Source organism: Equus caballus, chromosome 18 (assembly GCF_041296265.1).
Source record: "Equus caballus isolate H_3958 breed thoroughbred chromosome 18, TB-T2T, whole genome shotgun sequence".
Taxonomy (NCBI): Eukaryota; Metazoa; Chordata; class Mammalia; order Perissodactyla; family Equidae; genus Equus; species Equus caballus.
The window spans coordinates 74,987,591-75,011,937 of NC_091701.1; the positions used below are offsets into that span (position 1 = coordinate 74,987,591).

General features: G+C 40.0%; 1 protein-coding gene across 18 annotated transcripts in view; it reads right to left on the reverse strand.

Annotated features, from left to right (window-relative positions):
• Positions 1–356: 356 nt before the first annotated feature.
• SATB2 (SATB homeobox 2) overlaps positions 357–24,347 on the reverse strand; it is a 197,987-nt gene continuing 173,996 nt past the window's right edge. For all 18 annotated transcript variants that reach the window (XM_070242105.1, XM_014732597.3, XM_070242107.1 and 15 more), the window contains one exon: positions 357–3,422. In XM_070242105.1, the coding sequence (XP_070098206.1) occupies positions 2,961–3,422 (462 nt within the window). In that variant the 3' untranslated portion in view covers positions 357–2,960. The remainder of the gene's footprint in view (positions 3,423–24,347) is intronic.

Genomic DNA, 24,347 nt, shown 5'->3' on the forward strand with positions numbered 1-24,347 from the left:
TTTGTATACAACAAAACGCTTGGATAAATGACCCTGCCAATTGCCAGCTCCAGGAGATGAGCATGCGCGCCTTCAGAAACACGCAGAGATGCATAGATGCTCACATGTACAGTCAAATCCAGGCCTTGTCCAGGACTCAAACAGCTGTGATTTTGGGTACCGCTGTCTTGTTTCTAAAATAAGAGAATGGATTTTCCTTGCACTCACCAGGTCTCCCTCCACGTGAAAAGTAAAATGGGGAAGAAGGCAACGCCCAGCAAAGTACTTGACAAACGAAGTCATATTTATTGAATGCGTTTTATTTTAACAACCAAAAAATTCTAACAGCCTAACAATGCACATAAGTTAAAAATTAATTATCACTTAGTGATAACAAAGATAGTTGATTTACATGGAAAAAAGAACATTTACAATATGTTAATCCTTATTCACATTGTTGATACCGCAATAAAACACAATTTGTTTTTTCATTTCACAAAAAAAAAAAAAAGGCTGGAAATTGTGCTTTGTCAAGAGGCACTACAAGAGAAAGTTTCTTCTTCCAAATAGATATTATATGACAGATATTGAATAAATAGACATATATGCATTGTAATTCGCAAAGATCTGGCAAGACCACAGGCTAAAATGCCCACAGATTCACTTAGAACCACTGCAAACTTGGCAGTGAAATTAAAAAATAAAAGGCAAGACTTAGCATTGAAAAATACCTAATAAATTTTTGGTTGAAGTGTAAAAGATACCAAATGCGGATGCCATCGATCGATGAACCACCTTGTAAGAGCTTGGCAACATCAGTTTCCATTACGTGTACAGAGTGACCTTCAGCAACAGTGTAAGAAGACGATTTGGAAAGAGTAACTCGGAGATCAGGAAGCAGCGACCACGGACTTTCCGATTAAAGCTGCAGCGCTACAGGTGGGGGGAGGACGGGCCCGGGCGGAACTGCCAACAACCATCCTTTGCAAAGGTACAGGACGCTCGTGTCAAGGTAATTTTTTTAAACATCATTATTTGAAAAAGTACAGGAAAATGTCCCTTTAAAAACTCCAGAGGTTACTGAGCAGCTAGAATTAGCTTGTATTGCAACATGTCTTCTCCCTGTATATTGTAAGTTCTGAGTTAATATCTACACATAGAGGTTTTTTTTTTAACTCCTACCTTTTATACCTTTCAAATATATAAATAGTATTAACAGTTATATTACAATGTTTGTGTAGTAAACAGAAAATAACTTTCAAAGTAATATTGCATGAGGTCTTTGACAAGGTTGCATGAAAGCACAACTCAAACTCCGACCGTGTGGGACTGCGTGACGGCCACCTAGAAGACCAGGTCCCCCCGGCCAGTCCTGCAGGCGAGGTCTCCTCGGGCAATGACCAGCGGTGGAAGCGGGCAGCAATGCTCCCGGTGTTTCTGAGGAAGCTACAGGAGGGTGGAGACTACAGGAGCTCGCAGCTTTAATGCTCGTTCCACTAAACAGCCAGTCGGCATTAGTTCTGCTTTATGTCACGGAACCGCTATGGAGGTGACTGGGGCGGTGCTTCCGTTTATGACGAGTAGGTGATGCCACTGAAATCGCTTCGCTTACTCTATTGCCTGGAGCTGCACCATGATTCAGAAACAGGTGCTTGTTAGGGCTGCCACACCAGGGAAGGGACGAGGCTTGTGAGAGCGGGGACTGGAAACGTTCGGTTCGGTGGACGGAATGTGTACAAAGAAGAGGAAGCCCAAAGTGAGACAGAAATAGGAGACATCTTTTGGGAGACGGGAGGACAGAGACTTATCTGAGAGGGAGCCCCTGTAACCGGGCAGCAACTTCTTTTCTAACTTAACATTACATTGAACTATTTTCTATTAAAAAAAAAAAGAACCAAAAAAAAAGAAAAGAAAACAGCAACAACAAACAACTTTTAAATGAGCAGGCCTATTAATTTTAAGATTTGAAGCCACGAGCAGGTAAATAAACTTCACAATAAAATGTGGCTCATACTATGAATTCCATATGTCCAACGTCAAAATGTCATTTTATCAAGACTGCACTAATGGACAAGTTTCCTCTGTATTGAATTCCCATTTTACTCATTGGAATTCCACAGAAGTGCACCCGTTTGCTGCAGGAATGACAGTGGGTAACGGAGCGTACGAGTCACGTAAGTGTGCGTTGTGTCTCTAAGTGATGTCACTTGTATCGTCATTCTAAGGTGCCCTGATCTTTTTTCACTTGACTTTCTTCTTCTTTCTTTCTTTCTTTTTTTTTGGCAGTGTTGATTTATTTTGTTAAATACATACCTCAAAAATTACCCATCAAGCTGACAGATAGGAAGCCATAGAATTTAAAAAAAAAAAATCAGGGACAAACACAGAAAATAAATAGGAATTCAAAAATAGTCACCCCCCCCCCCTGAGAGCAGGCCGCAGTTTATCAAAGAGCCAGAGCGACTCACTGTGAAGTGGTTTTTTTTTTAATACATAAACAAGTCTCTTCTTTAAGAACTCATTTCACAGTCTATTCTTTCAGATTGTAAAGTTCTCGGTCCCATGCAATTTTCATACATATATGTAAATATATAGATACATACATATACATATACACACACTGGTAGCTTCCTTCATGTATTCCGGAGGTCTTTTCATCCTGGAACTCGCCTGCTGTCTCTTCCATAAGTGCAAGGATGACGAAGGCAGAGTGTCCTGTGATTATAATTACTATGATCCAGTCAACTGCGAAAGGGTAACACTTTAGTGTCTTTGCCAAGGTGATGTCTGATTCAGAAATACTGAACTCACTCAGTCTACAGGTGTATCCTGTGCAACAAAGAAATGTCAAAAAAGGTAAAGAAAACAAAACAGACAAAAAAAGACAAAACTAAAACAAAGCCAAAAAAAGGTGTTTTTTAAGGAAACTAGAACAGAAAGTCCTTGGGCCGATGTATTGCTTGGCCTGGTGCGAGTTCACATTATCTCTGGTCGATGTCGGCGGGCGCCGCCTTGCTTTTCTCCGCGTTGTCCTCCTCGGCCTCCACTTTGTACATCTCCTCCGAGCCTTCCTCGCTGTCGTTCTCCTCAGACTCTGTCAGCAGCTCCTCGTCCTTATACTCGGCCACATCCACCGCGGAGCCCAGGTGTTCCTTGAGCTTCCCGTGATGCTTCACGTGGTACCGCTGGTTCTGGAAGAACTTGATGATGGTGTGTTTGGGGAGATCCAGCTGCGCAGAGAGAGTGTGGATGGCTTCCTGATCGGGGTACAGGCCTACATCGTGAATAAAGCTTTGGAGGATCCCCAGGGCTTCCAAAGAGATCTTTGTGCGAGACCGGGGCTTTTTGGCACAACTGTCTTCAGCCGGAGGAGGCGGGGGAGGCGCCTCTTCTCTGGGAGGAGAGCTCTCCTTGGCGGGCTGCGACTGCTGTCGATGGAGGACCTGAGGATGACAAGTGGAAAAAATTAACATCTGACTCAGGAGCTCGCCTTTCAAAAGCCATCTGAAACACATGTTGTCTATCTAGCAGTGGAATAATGCTGTAGTCACTTGTAAATTCAGGTAAAAGAATTTCTGGAGATTTAGAATCTCATCTACAAAACAAGAGGCTAACAATAGTAATGTCCGCGAACTTTTCTATTCTGAGGCACAGAGAAGTCAAGCCATTTGTTGCCCGAGGTCATCTGAATTCAGACTATCTGCTCCAGAGTACCCCTTGCTGTTAACCAGCCAGAGAGGCCACCTCTCTGACGCCTAAGGAGAGAGAAACTGGAGCCAGAGGGAAAGCGCAGGCCCTACAATCAGACCTCATGGGTTCAAGTCCAGACTCTCCCCACTCAGCTGGGTGTCTTTGTGCAAGACATCAAACATCTTTAAGCCTCACTTTCATCATCCATAAAAGAAGGATGAGACACTGACTTCCTAGGAGTGTTGTAAGGATTACACGACACAATATATGTAAAGAACAGTGCTTACCTTACATCAGAGGTTGACACACTTTTTCAGTAAAGGGCCAGATAGTAAATATTTGAGGCCTCACAGGGCCATACAGTCTCCGTTGCAATGCCTCAACTCTCTCTCTGCAGTATGAAAGCAGCCATGGGTAATACATAAACAAATAAGCATGGCTGTGTTCCAATAAAACTTTATTTACAAATACAGGGGGCAGACTGGAGTTGGCCCGGGAGCCATTGTTTGTCCCCCTCTGGTTAGGGTAAACATCCAATAAATGAGTCATTATTGTCATCAGCCTCGTAATTACTCTTAGAGCAAAAGAGAGGAATAGATGATATTTGAGCCAGAAAATCAACCCTTCATAAAATCAGTAACAGCTTTTGTTTATTTTCTGTAGCCTTGATTTTGAGCCTTAAACAATAATGTTTTTAAAAAATATAAAAACTTCCAAATTAATGTAAAGATATAACTTTTTCTTAAATTATGAATTTTAAACGACTATTTTATACTCATATAGATGGACCTTCTCAATATCACTACAAACTGTTAATCCTCTGTTTTGCACACACTTCCTAATTTCTGTTTTTTACCCTAAATGCCAAGGTTTTCTAGTCACTGTGATTAACGTAGATTTCTCTTCTACCTCCACCTACTCCCCACTCATTAAAAAGAAAAAAAATTCTAATGTTTAAATAAAGTTCTAGACCCGAGATGGAGTTGCCCCTGCCTGGGGTGCCACATCACCAGATGGAGCTCTCAGGTTCCCGTACGTGCTCCCCTCGACCAAAAATGCAGAAGATCCCGTCAGCCGATCCCCAAACACCAAGCTAACTCCGGGCTCCATACTGCTCTCCCTGTTCTTGGATCTGTCTGAAGATGAGAGCGCCCCCGCCAGCCACGCCCTGGCTCTGCGCTGCCGCCTCCGCTGCTCTATAAGCCTGGCTCTTGCCCAAAGCCCGTGGGAAGAGGCTCCACTGCGCATGCGGCCTGCGCTCCCCCAATCCGTGGACAGCTTCCCTTGAATAGAGGACATTAACTTCGTGACTTAACTGTTTTAGTTTTGTCATTTGACACTAGTTAGGCAAGCTTATTCTTGATCTTTATAACTGCTTCTTCAACATCATCTCTCTGCATGAAATAATTTCCCACTTTAATAGTTGTTTATGAGCTTCCATCTGACTAAAGAAAACAAGCAATGCCGAGGGGACTGTCTGAAGGACTCACCCTGCTCTCATCAAGGCCTGGGTGAGAAGGGCTTCTTGGGGAGGGAGAGGGGCAGGGGTCCTGGAGAGGACCTCAGCCACGGCTCACACCTTAACAACACCAGTGGCACCGTAGTATCATTAAAAAGCTACCGGGAAGACCCCCATTAAAAAGCGTGATGTCAGCTCCAAAGGTAAAGGCAAAGAGATCTCTGCTCAGGTCAGCGCCTAACTTCCTGGATCCTCCCGAGACCTTTAAGAATAATGAGTTCACTTTCTAAAAAACACGTGTTTTTCTTTCACCATTCTCTCCTACTTTATGCAGTCTTTTTCATGTTAGAGTAACAAATTATGCACTTTCCAGAGTTCAGGGGGAAAATAAGTCCAATTAACGTAGAAGAAACATATCTCGTTACATTAAAGCATCACTCGTAACACATCCCATAGCCATTACCACCACCACCACACACTACCCATATGACCCATTTTTTTTAGCCATGAAACATCAGCATCAAAGCAAGCATTTAAGAAAAAAAATCCCTGCCATCTATACTAGTCTCGAGAACCATGTGATGAAAACTAATTTCTTACCAATGTGAAAACGTCAGTCTTTTATATAGAATTTAATAAATATTAGGGCAGATGAAATTGTTACCTGGGTAAGGATAAAACTTAAGAGATGAAATGTTACCTAAGGATGAAGGATAACACCTCTTGAATAATAATTAATAATCAAGTAACAATCAAAATAATAATCAAAAGGATAATCAAATGCAAATAAGAATATCCCTCATAATAAGCTGACATGGCTAGTGACAGAAAGAAATCTAAAACACAAGCCATAAAACAGTGGTACTAAAGGTCTATATAATGTTGACCAATTAAAATGAATGCTCTTAGCATTTTCTTTACCACTTTCAACTAAGAGTAAACTCCTGTGGTCTGCTGTGGTAAGCTGGCATCAGCAAAAAAGTGAGAGCTCCGGTCCTTCAACATCCTAATTATAGCCAGCAGGGAAAGCAGAGTTGCATGGTGGGCCAGCGCTGCTCACGGCAGCTTTGATGGCAGGAAGATATTTGCTCTGAGGTCATAATCTGGGCAGCCTGAGCATTGCAGTCAATGAACCTCTATGTCAACAGGTGAGGATTTTGTTATTTGACGAGAAAGAGAGAGACTGAAATTGCGTATGAAAATGTACTCACAGAACATAAAACTCAAGCACGAGTGCCCCCTATTAGAGCAATTGCGTTAATTGGAAAACAAAAGAGAATTAAAATGCCCCATTTTCTAAATTATGCTTGCTTTCTGTAGTAAAAGTCAGCATAACGGTTCCATTTAATTAAATAATTAGATTGGTTCTTTAGGGGTTTTCCATTGTGCATTGGTTAGATTTAAAGACATTTTCCATAACTATACTTTGAAGTTACTATAATCTTTCTGCATGATAGGGTTTGTTCTCCTTAGGTCCAACCAACTGGCCTACTTCACCGCGCCTTTCTTCCCTAGAGCCTGACAGTAGCAACATATGCATACAGAGAAGCCACACATGAAACAGAGAAACGACAAAAATAATAGTCACTACCACTTACTGAATGCTTACTCTCTGCTGGGCAGGTCTGAGAGCTTGACAGGGATCAACTCGTTTAATCCCCGCAGTTCCTTAGGAAGGCACTGCTCGGATCAAGAACAACCTGGGCACGGGCAGCATCTCAGAGAAACTCTCTATATTGGAAATTACAAACCCAGGGAGCCGTCAGTCTGAGAAAGTACTTTTCTGAGGAATGGTGACGATGTTGCTGCCCATGATAGAAGAGGAAGATGTTTCTCAGAGAAGTAACAGCAATAGAAATGACCCTCAAACTGAAATGTCTCGTTTCTGGTCAGGCAATGTTCTATAGTGAGTTGGGCAGCGTCACAATATTTACATGAAGAAGGTCAAATGATATTTCTAGCATCTTTGAGCAGATAGGGAAAGAGTAGTGAAAGTAGAGAGTGACAAAATGAGCAGCTGCACAATGAAATTATCCTGTAAATTACCTAAAGGGCCTGTCTGAGGTTTTTCGGTTACACTGCTACTTTTCATCTGTCTATAACTCCCTTTCAACCACAATATGCATAATATCTGAGATAATAGATTCCCCAAGTTATCGGTCCCAACTATCTTCATTCCCCCAAAATGTTCTAATTACTCCAGGCAGAGAATTCTTTATTGTCTCCAGACAATTTTGAGCAAAAAGAACTGCATCAATTTCCCCACTAGCCAATTGCAGCAGCTTATTATTACGACAGTCAAGGAATTCTTCCCAATGTGGTACGTGGCGCTTTCTTCTAGGGTGCGAGCACCCTGAACATAAGCAGAGGAGAGCCCCATGCTCACAGGACGGTCTTCCCCGGCCAGGTGATCAGCCCCGGCCCTCTCCTCAGATCCTGTGTCTAAACGGAGCATCCTCACTCTCCTCCCCTCTCTCCCGTCTTGACCAAGTAATGTCAACTCTTTCGGCCTCTCCCTCAGAGGACAGGCTTCCTTGCTCCCACTTCACTGAATTTTAGTTTTTCTGTCTGAACTTCTCATAGATGTCTGACATTCCTTGTTAGTTAACTAGAATGAATCAAGTTTGGTTCCTGTCCCAAGCAAGTGCCCTGAGTAACTCGAGCGTGAGGCCATGTCCTTGACACCTGTTGGACGGACAAGAAGCCGTCCTGTTCCTCAGCTCATTTAACAGTTCAGACATCCATTTCTGGCTGATTGATTTTTTTAAACCGCAAAATTTACAATTATTTCAACCAAGACAGAGAATGCCCTGCCAAGTGAATAGAAATATGCTCTTTCCCAACAACTTCTTCACACATGCAGATTATTGTTTTCTGGGGCTTTCTTTACGTGTCATGGAGCATCTTCCCAGATATTTATGAAAATTTGCCAAGTCCACAGACTTTCCAGCCTCATCCCTTTTCCTCTTCTTCAAAATGGCCCCAGCAGTTGATCTCTCTGTTCCTAAGGTCCATCATCCCTCTTCACATGATTTCCACAAATAGCAGAATAGATCCTTCTGTATAGACAGCTATCCATCCCTTTACTCTTGACCTTTGCCACGTGAAGCCTGATAATTCATCCTAGCTCCACTTTGGTTTAGATTTTTGTCTATCACGACTGAAATTAAATTAATATAGTCAACAATTCATTGCTGAAAATTTCTATAGAGTTTTAAAAAGGTTTATTTAAAAGCCTCTTCCTTTTTTGTAGCTTCTATTGTTGATTTTTCAATATGACAATTAGAGTTCACAGCAGTGAAATATCTAAATACCATCAATAATAATAGTAATAAAAGGTGGTTGCAGGGGCCGCCCCCGTGGCTGAGTGGTCAGGTCTGCGCGCTCCACTTCAGCAGCCCAGGGTTTCGCTGGTTTGGATCCTGGGAGCAGACATGGCACCGCTTGTCAGGCCATGCTGAGGCAGCGTCCCTCATGCCACAACTAGAAGGGCCACAACTAGAATACACAACTATGTACTGCGGGACTTTGGGGAGAAGGAGGAGGAGGAGGAGGAGGTGGAGGTGGAGGAGGTGGAGGAGGAGGAGGAGGAGGTGGAGGAGGAACAAAGAAGATTGGCAACAGGTTAGCTCAGGTGCCAATCCTTTGAAAAAACAACAAAAAAAAGGTGGGTGCATTCATGTAAAGCTTATTATGAGCCAAACACTAACCCAAAAGCTATAAATATATTTTATTTTATTTTCACAGTAATCCTGGAGTTAGGTATTTTTACCTCATTTTACGATGAGAACACCAATGTTTAAAGAGTGTAGGTACTTTGTTCGAGGCTGCGCAGCTTGTAATTAGCAGCACTGGGATTCTAAAACGTATCTGCTGATTTTAAATCCCATGCCCTTAAACTTGTTCTCCTGCCTTCTATAAGAAGATTACATAGGAAAACTGAACAAAGTCTCTACGGCAGAGGAGACAGACCATAAATAAAATATCAGGTAGTAATAAACGCTATAAGCAAAAATAGAGCAATGCATAAGGAGGAGAATCAGGGGGACGGGAAGTTCTTTTAGATACAGTAACTCAAGGAAGGCTCCCTAAGGAGGCAGCATCTGAGCAGAGGGCTGAAGGAAGTGAGGACTGAGCCACGAAGAAGAGCATTCCAGACAAAGGAAACCAAGCACAAAGGCCAAGAGGCAGGAATACACTCAGCATATGTGAAGAACGCCAAGAAAGGCCGCATGTTAGAGCTGGGCCACCCCATACAGTAGCTACTAGCCACATATGGCTGTTTACATTCAAATTAATGAAAACTAACAAAAGAAGAGGCTCAGTTCCTCAGTCACATTTGCCACATTTCAAGTGCTCGATAACCACACTGCACAACACCATATTGGATGGCACAGCACATTTCCATCATCACAGAAAGTAGTGATGGACAGCCCTATGCTAGGGAGAAATAGGACAACTGAGAGGTAGCTGGGACCAGAGCATGGAGGGCCTTGGCACTCTACTGTCAGGGGGACAGAAATTTCTCACAATGAACTGCAATCATGTAATCTGATCTAGTCAAAAACATAGTAGGACTTGAAACTGCCACTATTACTAGAGAAAAGAGAAGTATTCATATATCCATAAACTGAGAAGAAAAACTCAGCTTGTAATATATTACTGGACTTTGAACAGAGTGTCACAAATAGCAACACCATCGTAAAAACAACCAGAGGGAGGCACGGGCACTGCTATCCTCAAGAGAATGGTTAATTTACATTTAACTGATGACTGCCCTTTTCCTCAGAGGTGCTTATCACCATCTGAAAGGAATTATGTTTAAAATAATCAAACTTCAGTTTAAAAAGTTCAAAAAAGTATCCATTTATCAAATATTTACAGAGTGTCTATAATAATTGGACCTATTAATTTACAAAGTTTCTAATAAAGAGTCCTGTCTCCAATAATTAAGTGTTGATGAGTAACTTATGGGTAGTAAGGAAACAAATAGAAAGTTAAAAATCTAAGAAGCTCCTTCTTATTTGTTTGCTGAAATCTCTTTGGGCTGAAATATGACATACGTTTATATAAATGGACATGAAGGTGGCGATAAAGAAAGAAAAGTTGTAAATATATTCAAAAGAGACATGAACTTCAAAATACAACCCAAAACCTGCGTGCACAGCGACAAAGCACAATTATAATATGGACACATTTTGTTTCCCTGCCTGCAAAACCAAAAATTTTGAAAACACAAGGACAAAATGGTACCATGACAAAAGTTGACTAAGAAAGATAAAGCAGCTCCTCTTAAACCTCTCTGTGCTCAAATGGAGTTTGAAGGCCTCGATGAAAACCAGCTGGGAGCCATGTGTAAAATATAATGGTTTTTGCCTGCAGGGAAGGAAGTGAGATCTTGAATGATTAAGTTTAGGAAAGTATATAATTCACTGTATCATTATGGGGTGAACTGGATTACTTATAATAAGCCAAGACTTTGTGGTCTTTTTTATAAAAAGAAAATGAGAAATTATTAAGGAGGTGAGTGTAGAGGGGAACTGATCCAGTGTGGTAATAGGTTAAAACAGAAGTTTCCCAGGTGGGCTGCAGCCACCTCTCTCTGACAAGCCTTCCCCCAGAAGAGTGAGCCTCGCCCTGAACTTCGGGTCCCAGACGGTGATGCCCATCAACAGGAGAAGAGAACGAGAATAAGGCGACTTCTGTCTGCATTCATTTTGAGTTAATATCAGAATTATTTTGACTTAATTTTACTTCATCTATGACAACAGAATGTAAAATAGTTGATCCAAAAAAGGAAAGCATTCTTCCACTAAAAGTCCCCAGAGAAATATATTTAACAGGCAATAAGAACAATTGGTTGAAAGCCCTTGTGCAGAACTCAACTACAATTTGTTAAATAAGTGAATGGATAAATGCTGCTATTTTTAAAATATGCTATATGTAAAATATCATGTAACCAAGATATTTATCTTACGTTTCAACAACCTAGCTCTACCCCCTAAAATTCCGTTTTTTCAAATCACCCTTAAGACTATTAATTTTGGCTCAAAACTCAGTGGGGAGAACTTAACATTAATGATTACTAATTAATGTAACTATTAATGTAACTATTATACCCCTATGTCATCTGTTGTATGTAACAGGTATTGTACTCATAGTAATGATGTAGCTACTATGTATCCATCCCGCCTACACAGTGGCGCACCCCATGCCTGGCCCACAGTAAGTAAGGCTCAGTACATCTTTGTTCTGCTGCACTGGACTAATTCCACATTCTCTCTTCTTTACCTTCAGACCAGTTATTATTCTTGTTCTGCAAAACTTATTATTTTTCTTGTTATTATTCCTAGTTAGCAAAACCATATTTAAAAAGTAAGGAAACTATCACTAATTATAGGAACTTACATCTAGTGGGTATCTGAAGAAAATATAATTTATATATTTTTTTACCAGTCTTGTATTAAAAAAATTCCAGGGCATCACATAACCCATAAGATGGCATTGTACAGAAGTTGTGAGCAGGAGTTTTGGGGTCATATAGTTCTGGCTTTGAATCCAGTCCTTACCCCGAAAAGCACATCTGCTTACTAGCCTTGTGACTCCGAGCAAGTGACTTTCTCTGAGCCACAGTGTTTCGCTAATCTGTAAAATCTCCCATGTAGTGCTATGAAGATTGAGTGAAACAGGACTTAGCAGAGTTCTTGTCTTAAGGTTTCTGTAAGTAGTTACTATCATCAAAAAATGAGAAGACGATTTAAGAATCAGTAGTAGAGGCCAGCTTGGTGGCACGGCAGTTAAGTTCGCACGTTCCACTTCTCAGTGGCCCGGGGTTCGCCGGTTGGGATCCTGGGTGCGGACATGGCACCGTTTGGCAAGCCATGCTGTGGTAGGTGTCCCACGTACAAAGTGGAGGAAGATGGGCATGGATGTGAGCTCAGGGCCAGTCTGCCTCAGCAAAAAGAGGGTTGGCAGTAGTTAGCTCAGGGCTAATCTTCCTCAAAAACAAAAAAAGAATCAGTAGTAAAATACCTCATGTATTCTTCTGTCAATTATGCTTATTATAAAAATCAGGAATAAATTCAGAGATCAGTCTGTCCTTCTCACCCCAAAGATCTACAGATGGGCATGTCTACCAGTAAGTTTTCTTATTTCTTTCACTCATATAACGACATACATCTTTGTACATGGCACCAGCACATGGACGTTGCCTCTTAAGCATCTGTCACATGGAATTATATCTCACAGACATAGTCCCGTTCAAGGTGACACCCTCTATGTGCACAGCCTGGGATCCTCCTAGGAAGACATCCTTTATCAGTGGTTCTCAAAATGTGGTCCATGACTCCTGGGGGAATCCTGATACCCCATCAAGAGGTCCATGACATCAAAACTATTTTCATGGCAAAACTAAGACATTATTTGCCTTTTTGACTGTGCTGAAATTTGTACTGATGGTGCAAAAGCAATGGTGGGAAAACTGCCGGCCTGTTAGCAGAAATCAAGTCAGTGGCACCAAACTGCACTGGGATGTATTTGTTTTCTTCACTGCCACGCACACACAGTGAAAATGCCACTTTCATTTAAGAAAGTCCTTGATGAAGCAGTAATATATTATTAATTATATTAAATCTCAACCCTTGAGTATATCTCTTTTTTAAAATTCTGTATGAGGAAATGGGAGGTCCACATACAGCACTTCTGTGGGATAAAATGGTTGTCATAAGAAAGAGCGTTTGTGTGATTGTTGGAGTTGCCAGCTGAGCCACCACATTTCTCACGGGATATCATTTTTACTTGAAAGAACAACAGACAGACCAACTTTGGTTATTCAGACCTGGGTATTTGGCAGACATTTTCTTAAAATGAAGTGAGCCTGTAACTTCAAGAAAAATATCTGATAGTGTTTGTTGTCAATGATAAAATTGACCTTCCAAGCAAAAATTAGAATTTTGGGAAACTTGAAGCTGCTACTATAAGCTTAACAGCTCCCCAATACTTAAAGACCTTCCGGATGATATTAGTGGCGATTTAACAATTTTTTTTAATATGTTATGCAATGAAATGTGTCAACATTTGGAAGATCTGCGTAACTCAGTGCAGCACTAACTTCCAAATGACCGATGCATGATATTACAAAATCATGAATAGGTAAAAGATCCATTCAAGTGCAAGGCAGACCAATGAATTAGAAAGTAACAACGTATGAAAAGTTCATCAGTATATGACTTTAGATTCCACTTTGCAACTAACCTTTAAGAAACTACCACTTGTAGAGTTTTCCTATAGAATCAAAGAAGAAAATAACAATTACCTGCACAGGCTATTAAAATACACCTTTCTTTTCTAATTACATGTCTGCATAAGGCTTGATTTTCTTCGTTTAATTCAACCAAAACCACAAACTGAATGAGATTGAATGCAGAAGCAATTATGAGAATCCAAGCGTCTTCCATGAAGCCACTTGAAATATTTACAAAAAAAGAATATTAAACAACAGTACTCTTTCATTTTTTTGTTTAGGAAATACAGTTATTTTTCATAAAAATATATCATTTGCATATATATTACTTATAATTATTTTTAAATTAATAAACATTTAAAAATTTTCTCAAAATTAATTTCTAGTGTAACAAATATTGATAGATATAACACAGTATTGGAGTTCCCAATAGTAAGAGTGAAAGGGGATTCTGATGCCAACAAGTTTGAAAAGTCTGTGCTACATGAATCACACTGAACATATACTTTGTCCTTCTCCTAACGAAAACCAAGCACTTTACTATAAAATTCAAAATGTATCCTACATTGACTTGAGCCAAGTCACCTAGGAAGATCTTAAAGAATGAGTGTAGGAGAAATTACACACACATTATGATTTGCCTCTTGACTTTATCACTCAAAAAAGTTTCCACAGGCAAAGCATATTCTCCTAGATACACAACTCAGCACTATTTCTAACTCCAAATGATGGTCCTTGAGTTGGCGCTGATGGTTGTAATTTCACATCCTAACATTATAAGACTTATTAAAAACCATGGTTCAGTTTTGTTGCTTTTTTTGGATTATATAGTATCCTAAGGTCAAAACTCAGGAAATCTGTTATTAAAAAAAAAAAAAAAGTATCCATGAAGAGATGACAAATTGCAGACTACAGGTGTTAGATTACATTTTGACTCCAGGCAGGTTTAATATAAGTTGGTGTACTTTTACAATTGCTCTTAGCACATACAGCTATAGGAAGGGGATTTTAACGATAAAAAAAAGAAAGAGACAGAATAAGAAAAAATAAAAAAAAAGAGTGGTGCTCAATAAAAGAAGACCATGTCAAGAGAAATCAATACAAACAAGCAAAATGGTAGGAAGTCTGACATGGAAATATGTGTTCAATTTCATCCAGCCTTAGTCTGAGTTTCCTTTAATATTGTAACCAAGATGGTATTGGAACATTGTGTATGTTTTTAATGCAGTTTAATAATTGTTTCTCAAAATAAACACTTTGGTCAAAGATAAAAGCATAAAAACACTGTGACACAATAATCTGTTAAAATAAACTTGGGGGTTGGAGGAAGCATAGTTCTTAAAACAGACTTTGGCTTATATCATTTCCTCTTTGGTAACAAATTGAGAACAACTATACCAACTTTGGTATGGTTTGGGTAAAAAAAACAAAAAAAAAAAGTGTTGTAGTCATTAATCTGACTAGTGGGAGTGGCCAGAATCTGCAAACACTGACAGATAGCTGGGTGAGCTGCTTCTTCAGTTTAAGGACATGAGCTGACAGGGTAAATTAAGCAGGGCCAGGATGACTAACTGTATCTCAATCAAAGAGACACATGCCCCATAAAAAACAATCACCTTCCTGTTAGAACATAAGAAGGGTAAAACATGGGCATATATTGAACTTAATGGTAATTATAACTTTCCCTTCATCAGTGCCATCTAATAAATAGGTTTATTTGATCATTAAGGGCCTAACATGACCAAAACTGTTCCACAAACATGACAGACAGAATCCATGAGAGGATTCAAGGAAAACAGCCTCTTCAGGATGGTCTAGGCCACAGCCATGTGTCCTTCTGCCTGGAAGAAATCATCTCCCAGCCCACCCACTCCAATCCCACTTGCCTGACACCCACGAGCAGTCATTTCCTCCCTGTTCCCTTACAACCCCACCACAGTCCACAATGTCTTCTCAAAACACAAAACTTACCCTAAAATTTCACAGAGAAAGCCTATCTTTTGAAGACCAGATTCAAGGTACAAGTAGTATTACAGTGTCTTTAAAGACTTTATATTGGAGCTGAAAGGAGTAAGGAGTAACATGGACATGACCAGGGCTGATAGCTATCCCTGGCATTCTGATTTTTAAATGAATGCATGACTTAGTCATTGGTATAATAGAGAAGAGAGTTATCTTTGCATCAGCAAAAATGAAAGAACTCTTATGTCAAGTTAAAGATAACCAGGGTAACTAAATGAAGAAGGTAAAAGGTTATGATGACTTGAGTATCAAGTTATCATAATGGTATTAAAAGAACCAACCCAGAAATTCGCAATACCTCATCAATGGCAAAACACCAAGAGAGAAAGATGTGCAAAGGGTTCCGGATAAGAGCAATCCATTACAATGCCTAAACAGGTAACCCAGTTGGCTACATAATTCTCAAGTGAAGTAAAATGTGACCCAAACGAAAACAACTACATCAAATGCCAGGGATACATGACCCAGTGAGCTCTGAAATTTGATTTTTAAAAAACGGATTCAAGGTAATCTTAAAAGAATAAAATACACAGACTGCTTCAGATAAAGAAATTTAATCCAATAAATTCAACCAGAGCAGAGTTTTGATTCCTTTTAAGTGAAAACATGTTAAGCTAAATGAAGATAGAGGATAGATACATTTTATAAGGATAGACATCACATAGCCAGCCAAGAACTGTCAATGAAGACTCAAATAATATTCCTGAGACAAAGCACTAGAGTCAGGATTCAAACCACTTCCAAATCTCTCAGTATTTATAAATCCAGTGACAACAACAATAACTTTAGAAGACCGATTTGGTAAAGAATTACCCAGAAACAAGGATAATATGGGGGGAAAAATTATGCATACTTTAAGTCATAGAACCTCATTAAATTACGCAAGCTCCCTTGAAATAAGGCATCGCTCCTCCTGATTCACACACAGATCATAATATGACTTGGTGGTCATATGTCCAGTTTCTGTAATTATTTAAATCCTACAATTAGGATATTTGCAAAGCGCTTTACTATCTTTTGGACTTCCTGTTTCTTAACAACAACAAACTGATCTCACAATGTCACTGGGTACTGCTGCATTTGTTCCTCAGAGAAGGAAATGGACACAAGAAATGGATCTCTGACCCCAAAGTCACAAACCCCCGAGTCTAATGTAACAAACACGCCCTGACTGCTGTTTAGCTGGTAAATGGAGAAAAATACAAAGATATGTTTAAATTTAAAATGTAAGTTTTGAACACAAATTCATTTTAGTGTAAATAAACGTCTTCCAATTAAAACATAAAAATAAAGCTAAAAAATGACAATGGATACTAGTCAGTATTTCAAGTTTAGGGTTATAACTGAAGACAAATAAGGAAAAATTAGAATACATGATGGAGAAGTTCCTCTCCCAAATGTTAATTTTGAGTGGGTTTTAAAGGGATTTTTCCTATCTTTGTGTACCATTTTTTAAAAAGCATATACCCAATTTTCTCAAAATTTGCTAGCCCGAAAAAGAGGCTCTTCCTGACAAAACTCAGCCAAGATTCAGCAGAAGATTAAAAATTCCCACAATTGTGATGGCACTAGCGACACTGCAGTTATGTTGTTTCCCAGATTTTTAGAGAAGGTTTAAATTATTTAAGGAGACAGGGTGTTTGGATTAGATTCTTTGCTTGGGGGGAAAAAGAAGAACGAAGGTAATCCATGTGTTTGAGGCTTCACATGGGGCTGTTTAGAATCCCATGATAGGCCACATTTTCTGTATAATTTTTACAGTTGGGGCACTCAGAAGTCAGAACAATCTGACAGTTATGGTTAGTGAAAATATTAGATGTTCGCCAATAAAATACTACTTCAGCATATTTTTTGCTTTCGGGATGTAACCACTTAATAACAGGACTTGAGAAAACTGCACTGTGTGAATCAAACACATAAAAGCACAAATATTCCTTTTATAGAAAGCAAATCTCATGCAGTGCATTATAATCAACCACTCTGGGAAAAGACAAAATATCTAGCATTACCACACCACTGACATATTATGGTTTATTATACCCCAAAGTCCAAACTGGGTAAACAAAGTCAAATGATCAAAGTAGGGTTCTTTCCTCAGACGTGAGGTAGAGGCCATTGATCTCAAGGGAGTGGCAGCAAAGATTCCTTGTGGCTCAGCAATGAAAAGGCGTCAAATGAGAGCTTATCAAACACAGTCTTTCGTTCTCAACTTCATTTAATTTCATCAGAGACTGGCTTCCTTGGTATTATTTTCTTTCAAGGGGAAAAGAATATGGAAAAATTAAATGCTGTGAGGTAAAACTTCCCAAAGGTTAATTCTAGAGTATTCTTTTAAATTTTAACCACTTTTAATTCATTGTGAGGATACTGGTTCTACGTCCTCCACGTTCATGGTCTCACTAACTGGAACCAGGTATGGGGAGACTTTTGCTTCTAAACTCTGTGGCAAGTACGCCAGGGAGAGACAGAAAGCAGAGAGAGCCAGGCACTCTTATTAGGCTGTGGTTTTTCCTCAAGAGAATGAACCTCCTTCTCCTAGGGTACCAAGGACGGTCACTGGGAAGAGAAATCTCAGTTCCTAATTCCCTGGGGCAAAGTAACTGGATGGGTGAGTCCTTTTCCCACAAGAAAGATTACAGTCTTGAGCTGCAGAGGAACCATTAGAGTCCCATGAGGCCGGTCACGCAGCATCCTTATCTGCTCAGATTCACAAAGCAAGTCCAATTTTGTCTCCGTGCCACGTCACCCGGGCTTTCCTACGCATATTTGCTTACCCTGTGCAGGTCCGTCCTCGGAAACTAGCACTGTCAAGTCATTATACTTTCAAATATGAATTAGCTTAAGGGTGGATTTGATTTAATAGCTGAAAACTCAGTACAAAACAAACACACTTACAAATGACATTAGCAGGGAATTAATCATTACTGCTCTCAATCCGTGCTCCAAGACCCCCTCACCCACGTTGCCCCAGTCAGGATCTGAGAGTTCGCCCTGATTCCTTCCCCTCATCCGCCCCTACATGTAGTGGATCCCATGTGCTGCTGATCCGGCCTTAAACAGGTCTTGGGTGGATTTCCCCTCTCCATGTGTACTCCCATTGCTGCCGCTCAGACCTTTATAATCTCCTGCCTGAATGACTACGGCTTCATCCCAACAGGCCCCCCTGCCACAGCCAACAGAGCATCTTGCCCAAGGTCTTCAGTGGCCTTAAGATGGGTCAGGGCCTCTTGTGCTTCCAAGAAGGCTGTGACCTGACTGCAGCTTGTGCCCCTGCCCCTGCCCCTGCCCTTGCTCCTCAACCCTGCCCCTCAGGCGGGGCTCCAGCGACTGCACAGCTGCAGTCCCCACCCTCACGCTGTGTGGCCGTCTGACCTCCATGCCTTTGCCTCTGCTGTCTGCTTTATTGGGAAAGCTCCTCTCAAGAGGAATTCTGTAAAGGACCCTGAGCTGCACTACTTCCGGGAAGACTTCCGGGTTGTCCTGTCCACAAGGTTTTGGGGCTATGTGCCCCTCTTTTGTGCTCTTTTTCTCTGACCTTACTCGCGTGCCGTACTACAGTCATCTGTCCTGGTACCTCTCTCTCACCGAATCTGTGAGCTCCTTAGGGGCACATTCCATGTTACATTCATCTCCACACACTCAGCACTTAGCACACAGTCAAGAGCTGTGTTTTGAGTGAATAGTTGAAACTTAAAATTTATCCAAAAATTTCCAGAATATTTCTGTACTGCTAACAGCCATATTATAGAAATCAAGTCTTCTTAAAATTTAGAGCATGTCTAATAGCTCTAAGGGGAGAAAAAGCAGCAAGTTCACACAGGTATTCATTGAAAAATACACTTATTACTGAAAAGAGCTGAATTACAAGAGTCTGTAATAACTTATTAGCTTCACGCATTCTCTTTGCATAGGCTAAAGTGGCTCATGCACTTCTTCAATTCCCCCAAACTTGATTGAAAATTAGTGACGTTTAGAGACACACGTTTAGGGTGTCACTATTCTCAGGGATAAAAACTGACATAGTCAGCAGCTTGCTTCACTCTCCCTGTCCCCAACCTGCAGAAGTATTTCTACTGCCAACAGAACTCGGAAAGGCCTACGGCAGACAGTCTGTATGACGAGAAGAGCTGCTGGAGGCAGGACAGCAAAACGACAAATAACAAGGAGAGAAACCCTACAAGACAAGGAAAAAGAACCTTTAAAATAAAAGGAATTCATAAAAACTAGATGTATTTGTCAAAAACGGATCATATATATCACAATAAAAGTCTGAGACGGTAATGGCTGTCAAGTGACTGAAACGTGAAAGAATGTTGCCCATTTACACAGTGCTACAGAGGCACTGTAGGTCTTTCTGAAACAAACATTAAATGCCAAAATGGTTATCCTTGGAGCAGAACGAATGACATTAACCCACGTGTGAAGAACCAACAAAAAAGAAAAGCGAAATTAATTCAAAGTCTATATTTTGCCCCTACTTTGTCTCAACCTCTGTAGTCCCAACATCACACACTCCAACGCCAGTGAGGCACGCGGTTCAAAGTTAGGCCAGAAACTGCCTTGGCTGTTTCCTGCCCGCTTTTGCAGCTTATCTGGATTTTATCAAAATTTGTTTTTAAAAATATTCTACTAAAACTAAATAAATCATGGAAGTAAAGAAAATCTAGAAACTCAATAGAAGCCACCTCATTTATACTTACAGAGATCAAAAAGCATTTTGGCGTTAAAGAACGCTTTCGTTTGAAGGTGCAGTGCATCTGATGTATTATATAATCACCCTGAGTGAGAGTATAGCTTGCAGCTTTGTCAGGGTCTCTGCTGGAATTATAATTCCAGACTGAGCAAAGAACTCTATCAAAACTCTATTATCATATTAAAACACTTGATCATGTGTTCCCTCAAGATTCCCAACTTTCTATTTCTGAGAAGGGAACAGATTTAATGAGATATTTTCAAAGTAGAGCTGGTAAAGGGAATATTTGTGAAAAGCACTGCCAAAAAGACAGTTCATTTGGTAGACACAGAAAAGGCAAAATTTACCACATATACTGGAGCAATGGGTATTAAATAATCATCTCTGAATAAACTCTACAAATCAATATGGTCTTTTTGGTCTAAACTCAAGATGGCATTGCCTAAAGGAAATCTCTAAGGTCAACCAGCAATTAACTGAAAGGCTTTGATTGAAAATGCTATTGACTGCTTTCATATCAGACAGCTTCCTGGGTATTACACTTCGCAGGCTAAGGAGGTGCCAAGACATTAACCTGTCAATAATCTATTAATACCAGACTGGGATGCTAACTCTCCCCGAGTCTCAGGCAAAGGTATTCAAGCCAAGTACCTGCTTAGAACTAATGCAAACTCCCCAACCCTGACATGGACAACATATCTTTATTACCACGCAGCTTAAATGCCTCGGATGTTCACACAGCGTAAGAATAAGAACAAATGCTTATTCAGATGAGTTAAACTAACATTTGTTTTTTTAAGAAATTGCTGAAGGGATGGGGAACATGTCCTGGAATCTGACTTTCTTTCTAAGTCATATTTAACAGTTTCTAAATTGAAAGTAATAAACACTTTACAAAGAGAAATGAGAAGTTATTTAAAGTGAGGCTCATAGGGCCCTGCCACTCCGCATCTGGAAAGCAGTTATGCATCGGTGGGGGGAAGGGGGACTTTTAATGAATTTAATAGAGAAAAGCACTTTAATTAAATGCTGTCAAAGTGGATTGTATTAATGACTGTACACAGAGGAATTTAAAGCAAGCCAAGTTTATTTAGCAAATAGAAACTGGGCTTTCGAAGCCTGCAAGTATTTATGTGTCTGCAGTTGCAGTACATCTAGAAGATGCTGATGGTGTCAAATGAAACCATTGAGTTATTAGATAGGATTTTATTTATTGTGTATTATTAAAGTTTCAAAGGCCTTGGGGGAATTAATTTCATTTTCAAAATGAAATACCACATTTGATCAGAAATGGTTAAGAAAAGAGAATATTGTACCCCAACTTCTTCTGTGCCCTGGGATTTGGGTGCAGCAGCATGGTTAATGGGGACGACCTTTTCTAGCTGCATCCAGTCGCAATTCACTTCATCGCATAGTAGGGGCAAAGAAATCGATGACAGTATTTCTTCTATGACTTTTTCTTCTTTTTTTTTCAATGATTTGCCACTGAACATAATTCATTCTATTACACATAGCAATAAGTTGAAAAATGACCAAAGCTCCTAAAAATCTCCATGAAAATTTGGTTGCCATAACTTTCTTAATGAAAAACATGAATAGCACAAACTTCCACAAAGGAAAAGGTATCAAATGTATGACTTGGGGCAAATAGGAAAAAAGGGGTCTTCCTCAGTATCTTCTATTCAGAGGCTGACCACAGAACAAACCTATTATTAATGATAGTATTTTTAAAATAAACAAAGAAAATATGAGCCTTAATGCATGAAACCTGTAAAAGATTGAAAAGCTGGTCTGGCTGGAAAACACTATGTGTGTGTCAAAATGATTTTCTCTACCATTTGTAAAAATGTAATTATCCATGATAGGCTATTATCCGTGATATGGTATGAGGGGAGGGATTTCAAGTAAATCCACTGCAAGCTGAGGATTCGCCTTTGGTCCTCAGGCCCTGACACCACCATGTCTGTGAGATCACAAACCACTGCCATGATTTACCACATCCTTCTCGCAGTTATATATACACGCTTTCGGTCTGTCTTTAGATTTTAATTCAAAACATGAGGAAGGGGGAGGGGGGGAACATGAGGATGGGAGAAAAAAACAAAATAGAAAACCCAGCACCTATTTCCTTTCAAGAACAGGGTAATGATCACAAATGGAGACTTTCAACTTTCTAAATAAATAATCTAATTTTTAACCCTCCCCCTCCCCCCCCATCCAAGCTATTTATTAATATCTTATGTTTGATCTGTGTCTTTGTAGTTCTGGAACTTATAAGCAACTCTGCTTTCCCCATCTGTGCCAAGATGTTTCAGACTAGTCTTTGAAATGCTGCAAATGCAGATGACTATGACATAAGTAGGAACTGATTACATACACAGTCTATATGTGAGTAATGGCCACAGAGAACAGAGATGACATTACAAGTTCACACAGTGCACCGTACAACCCTGCTTCACGTATGCAGATATGCAGGGATCATCAAAGTACCGCAGGCCGTCGCCAGCATGTCTGTTCTAGGAGCTCAAAATAAAGTGGTTGATTCCATACAAACAAAGCAACAAGAAAACTTCTTCTCCCCACTACATCAGTAGTTCTAACATGAAGATACATCAAAGAATCATCAACTGATAGAACAGACTGACGCATTTGATCCACATTATGTTTCACAAGCCAAAGAATCTGTCAATTTGCTTCTCCCCTTCCATTGCTGAGAAGGTGCCTGTGTCAACATACTGCACATGCTGGGTAACCATTTGAGCTCTATCGCTTTGAGAGGCTTTCATTTCATGTGAAGCATAAACTCAAATAAGGGTTTCTCTCAAAAGTATACCCCTAAATTGCACCTACATGGAAATATTTGACATTGACCACCACAATTTCTTTCTGCTCTTCTATTACCACACTTTTGAGTACATTGTTGACATGAATCATCAAAAAACTGAAATGAGAAAAATTATATTTAAAAAACCATTTGCATGTAGATACTGCACTTATACAGTATATGCTGCCTTTAGGACATTCTGTTGTTCATTTAGATCATCATAAAAAATAGGAAGACCTTTCTAGATCCACATACATTTACCTTTAAGAGTTCACATCATAGACTTTAGCTCTCTAGGTTTAAGTACTTTTTAAAAGGTAATTGACTCCTCATATCTGGGTTCAGTTTATGATATCTAAGAAAGTAAGTGTTAAAATAACTTGTTTCCCTGCTTTCTAGCTCAAGTCCTCCACTCTGTTGGGTGTTTGGTACTAGGAACTCACAGGCCATGGACTCATTATGCTACATGGTACGGATTCTGCAAAATGAATCTCACCAGATACTCAGCTTAGCCTTGGGGATTACATACAGAAATAAATACAAAAACTTCCCTGAATATCAAGAAACAGATTTAACCTGAAGGAAGTGTGAAGGCAGAAGAATAGAAACAACGCCTGTTTCAACAAACTATTTTTGATATCTGGGTGATCAAGTGAGCTGTAAGACCAATCAGCCATTCAGTTCTGGAAACACCCGACCTTTCTTTCATACAATGGTTTTCGGTACATCTTGTTTATAAAAAATAAATACACGGATATCCACAGAGCTTTAAAAAAAAGTTAATTGGAGTCCATTCAGTGTTGTGCTATAAATGTTTAACAACTGGCTCTCTAGAGAAAAAAGCCCCAATTGGATCATTTGCCAACTTTTGTAGTGTGAATAATCCCACCAAGGCCAGGTCCATCCTACTAACTGTGTGACAACCAGCTTTCAAAATCCCTGAAAATTTAACCACCGGCTCCTGTTAGCTGGTGTAAGCTTAGTCCAGCACACCCTGGGTCTGCTGTAGAAAGTGTTACCCGTCCTCCACTGGCAAACTACACAGTACTTCCCAGACTTGCTCCCTGGAATGCCTCTGCCTGGCCTGACTCACCTGTCGTTTTCCCAGCCCAAAGGGATCAGGATGACCCTGATGGGATGGACAATTCCATAGAAGATTCTGTATCAAAGGTGAAGGGTTATATGATTTGCAGTGAATTAGATCTACAAACAACTTGTGAGGAAGTTGAACTTGTGACCTTAGAACTGTCAAATCTATCTGGTTTGCTTGATCTCCCATTTCTAGGGTTAAACCAAGTAATAATAAAATAAATGAATTTCAGAACTTTGGCAGTTTTCCTTTAATTGAAAGTGTGCTTTTCTATCATTACCAGGGGAAGTTCCAGACTTCAACTTAATAAAAATCAGCAGTAGTTTTCAGCTACATTAGATTTCCACA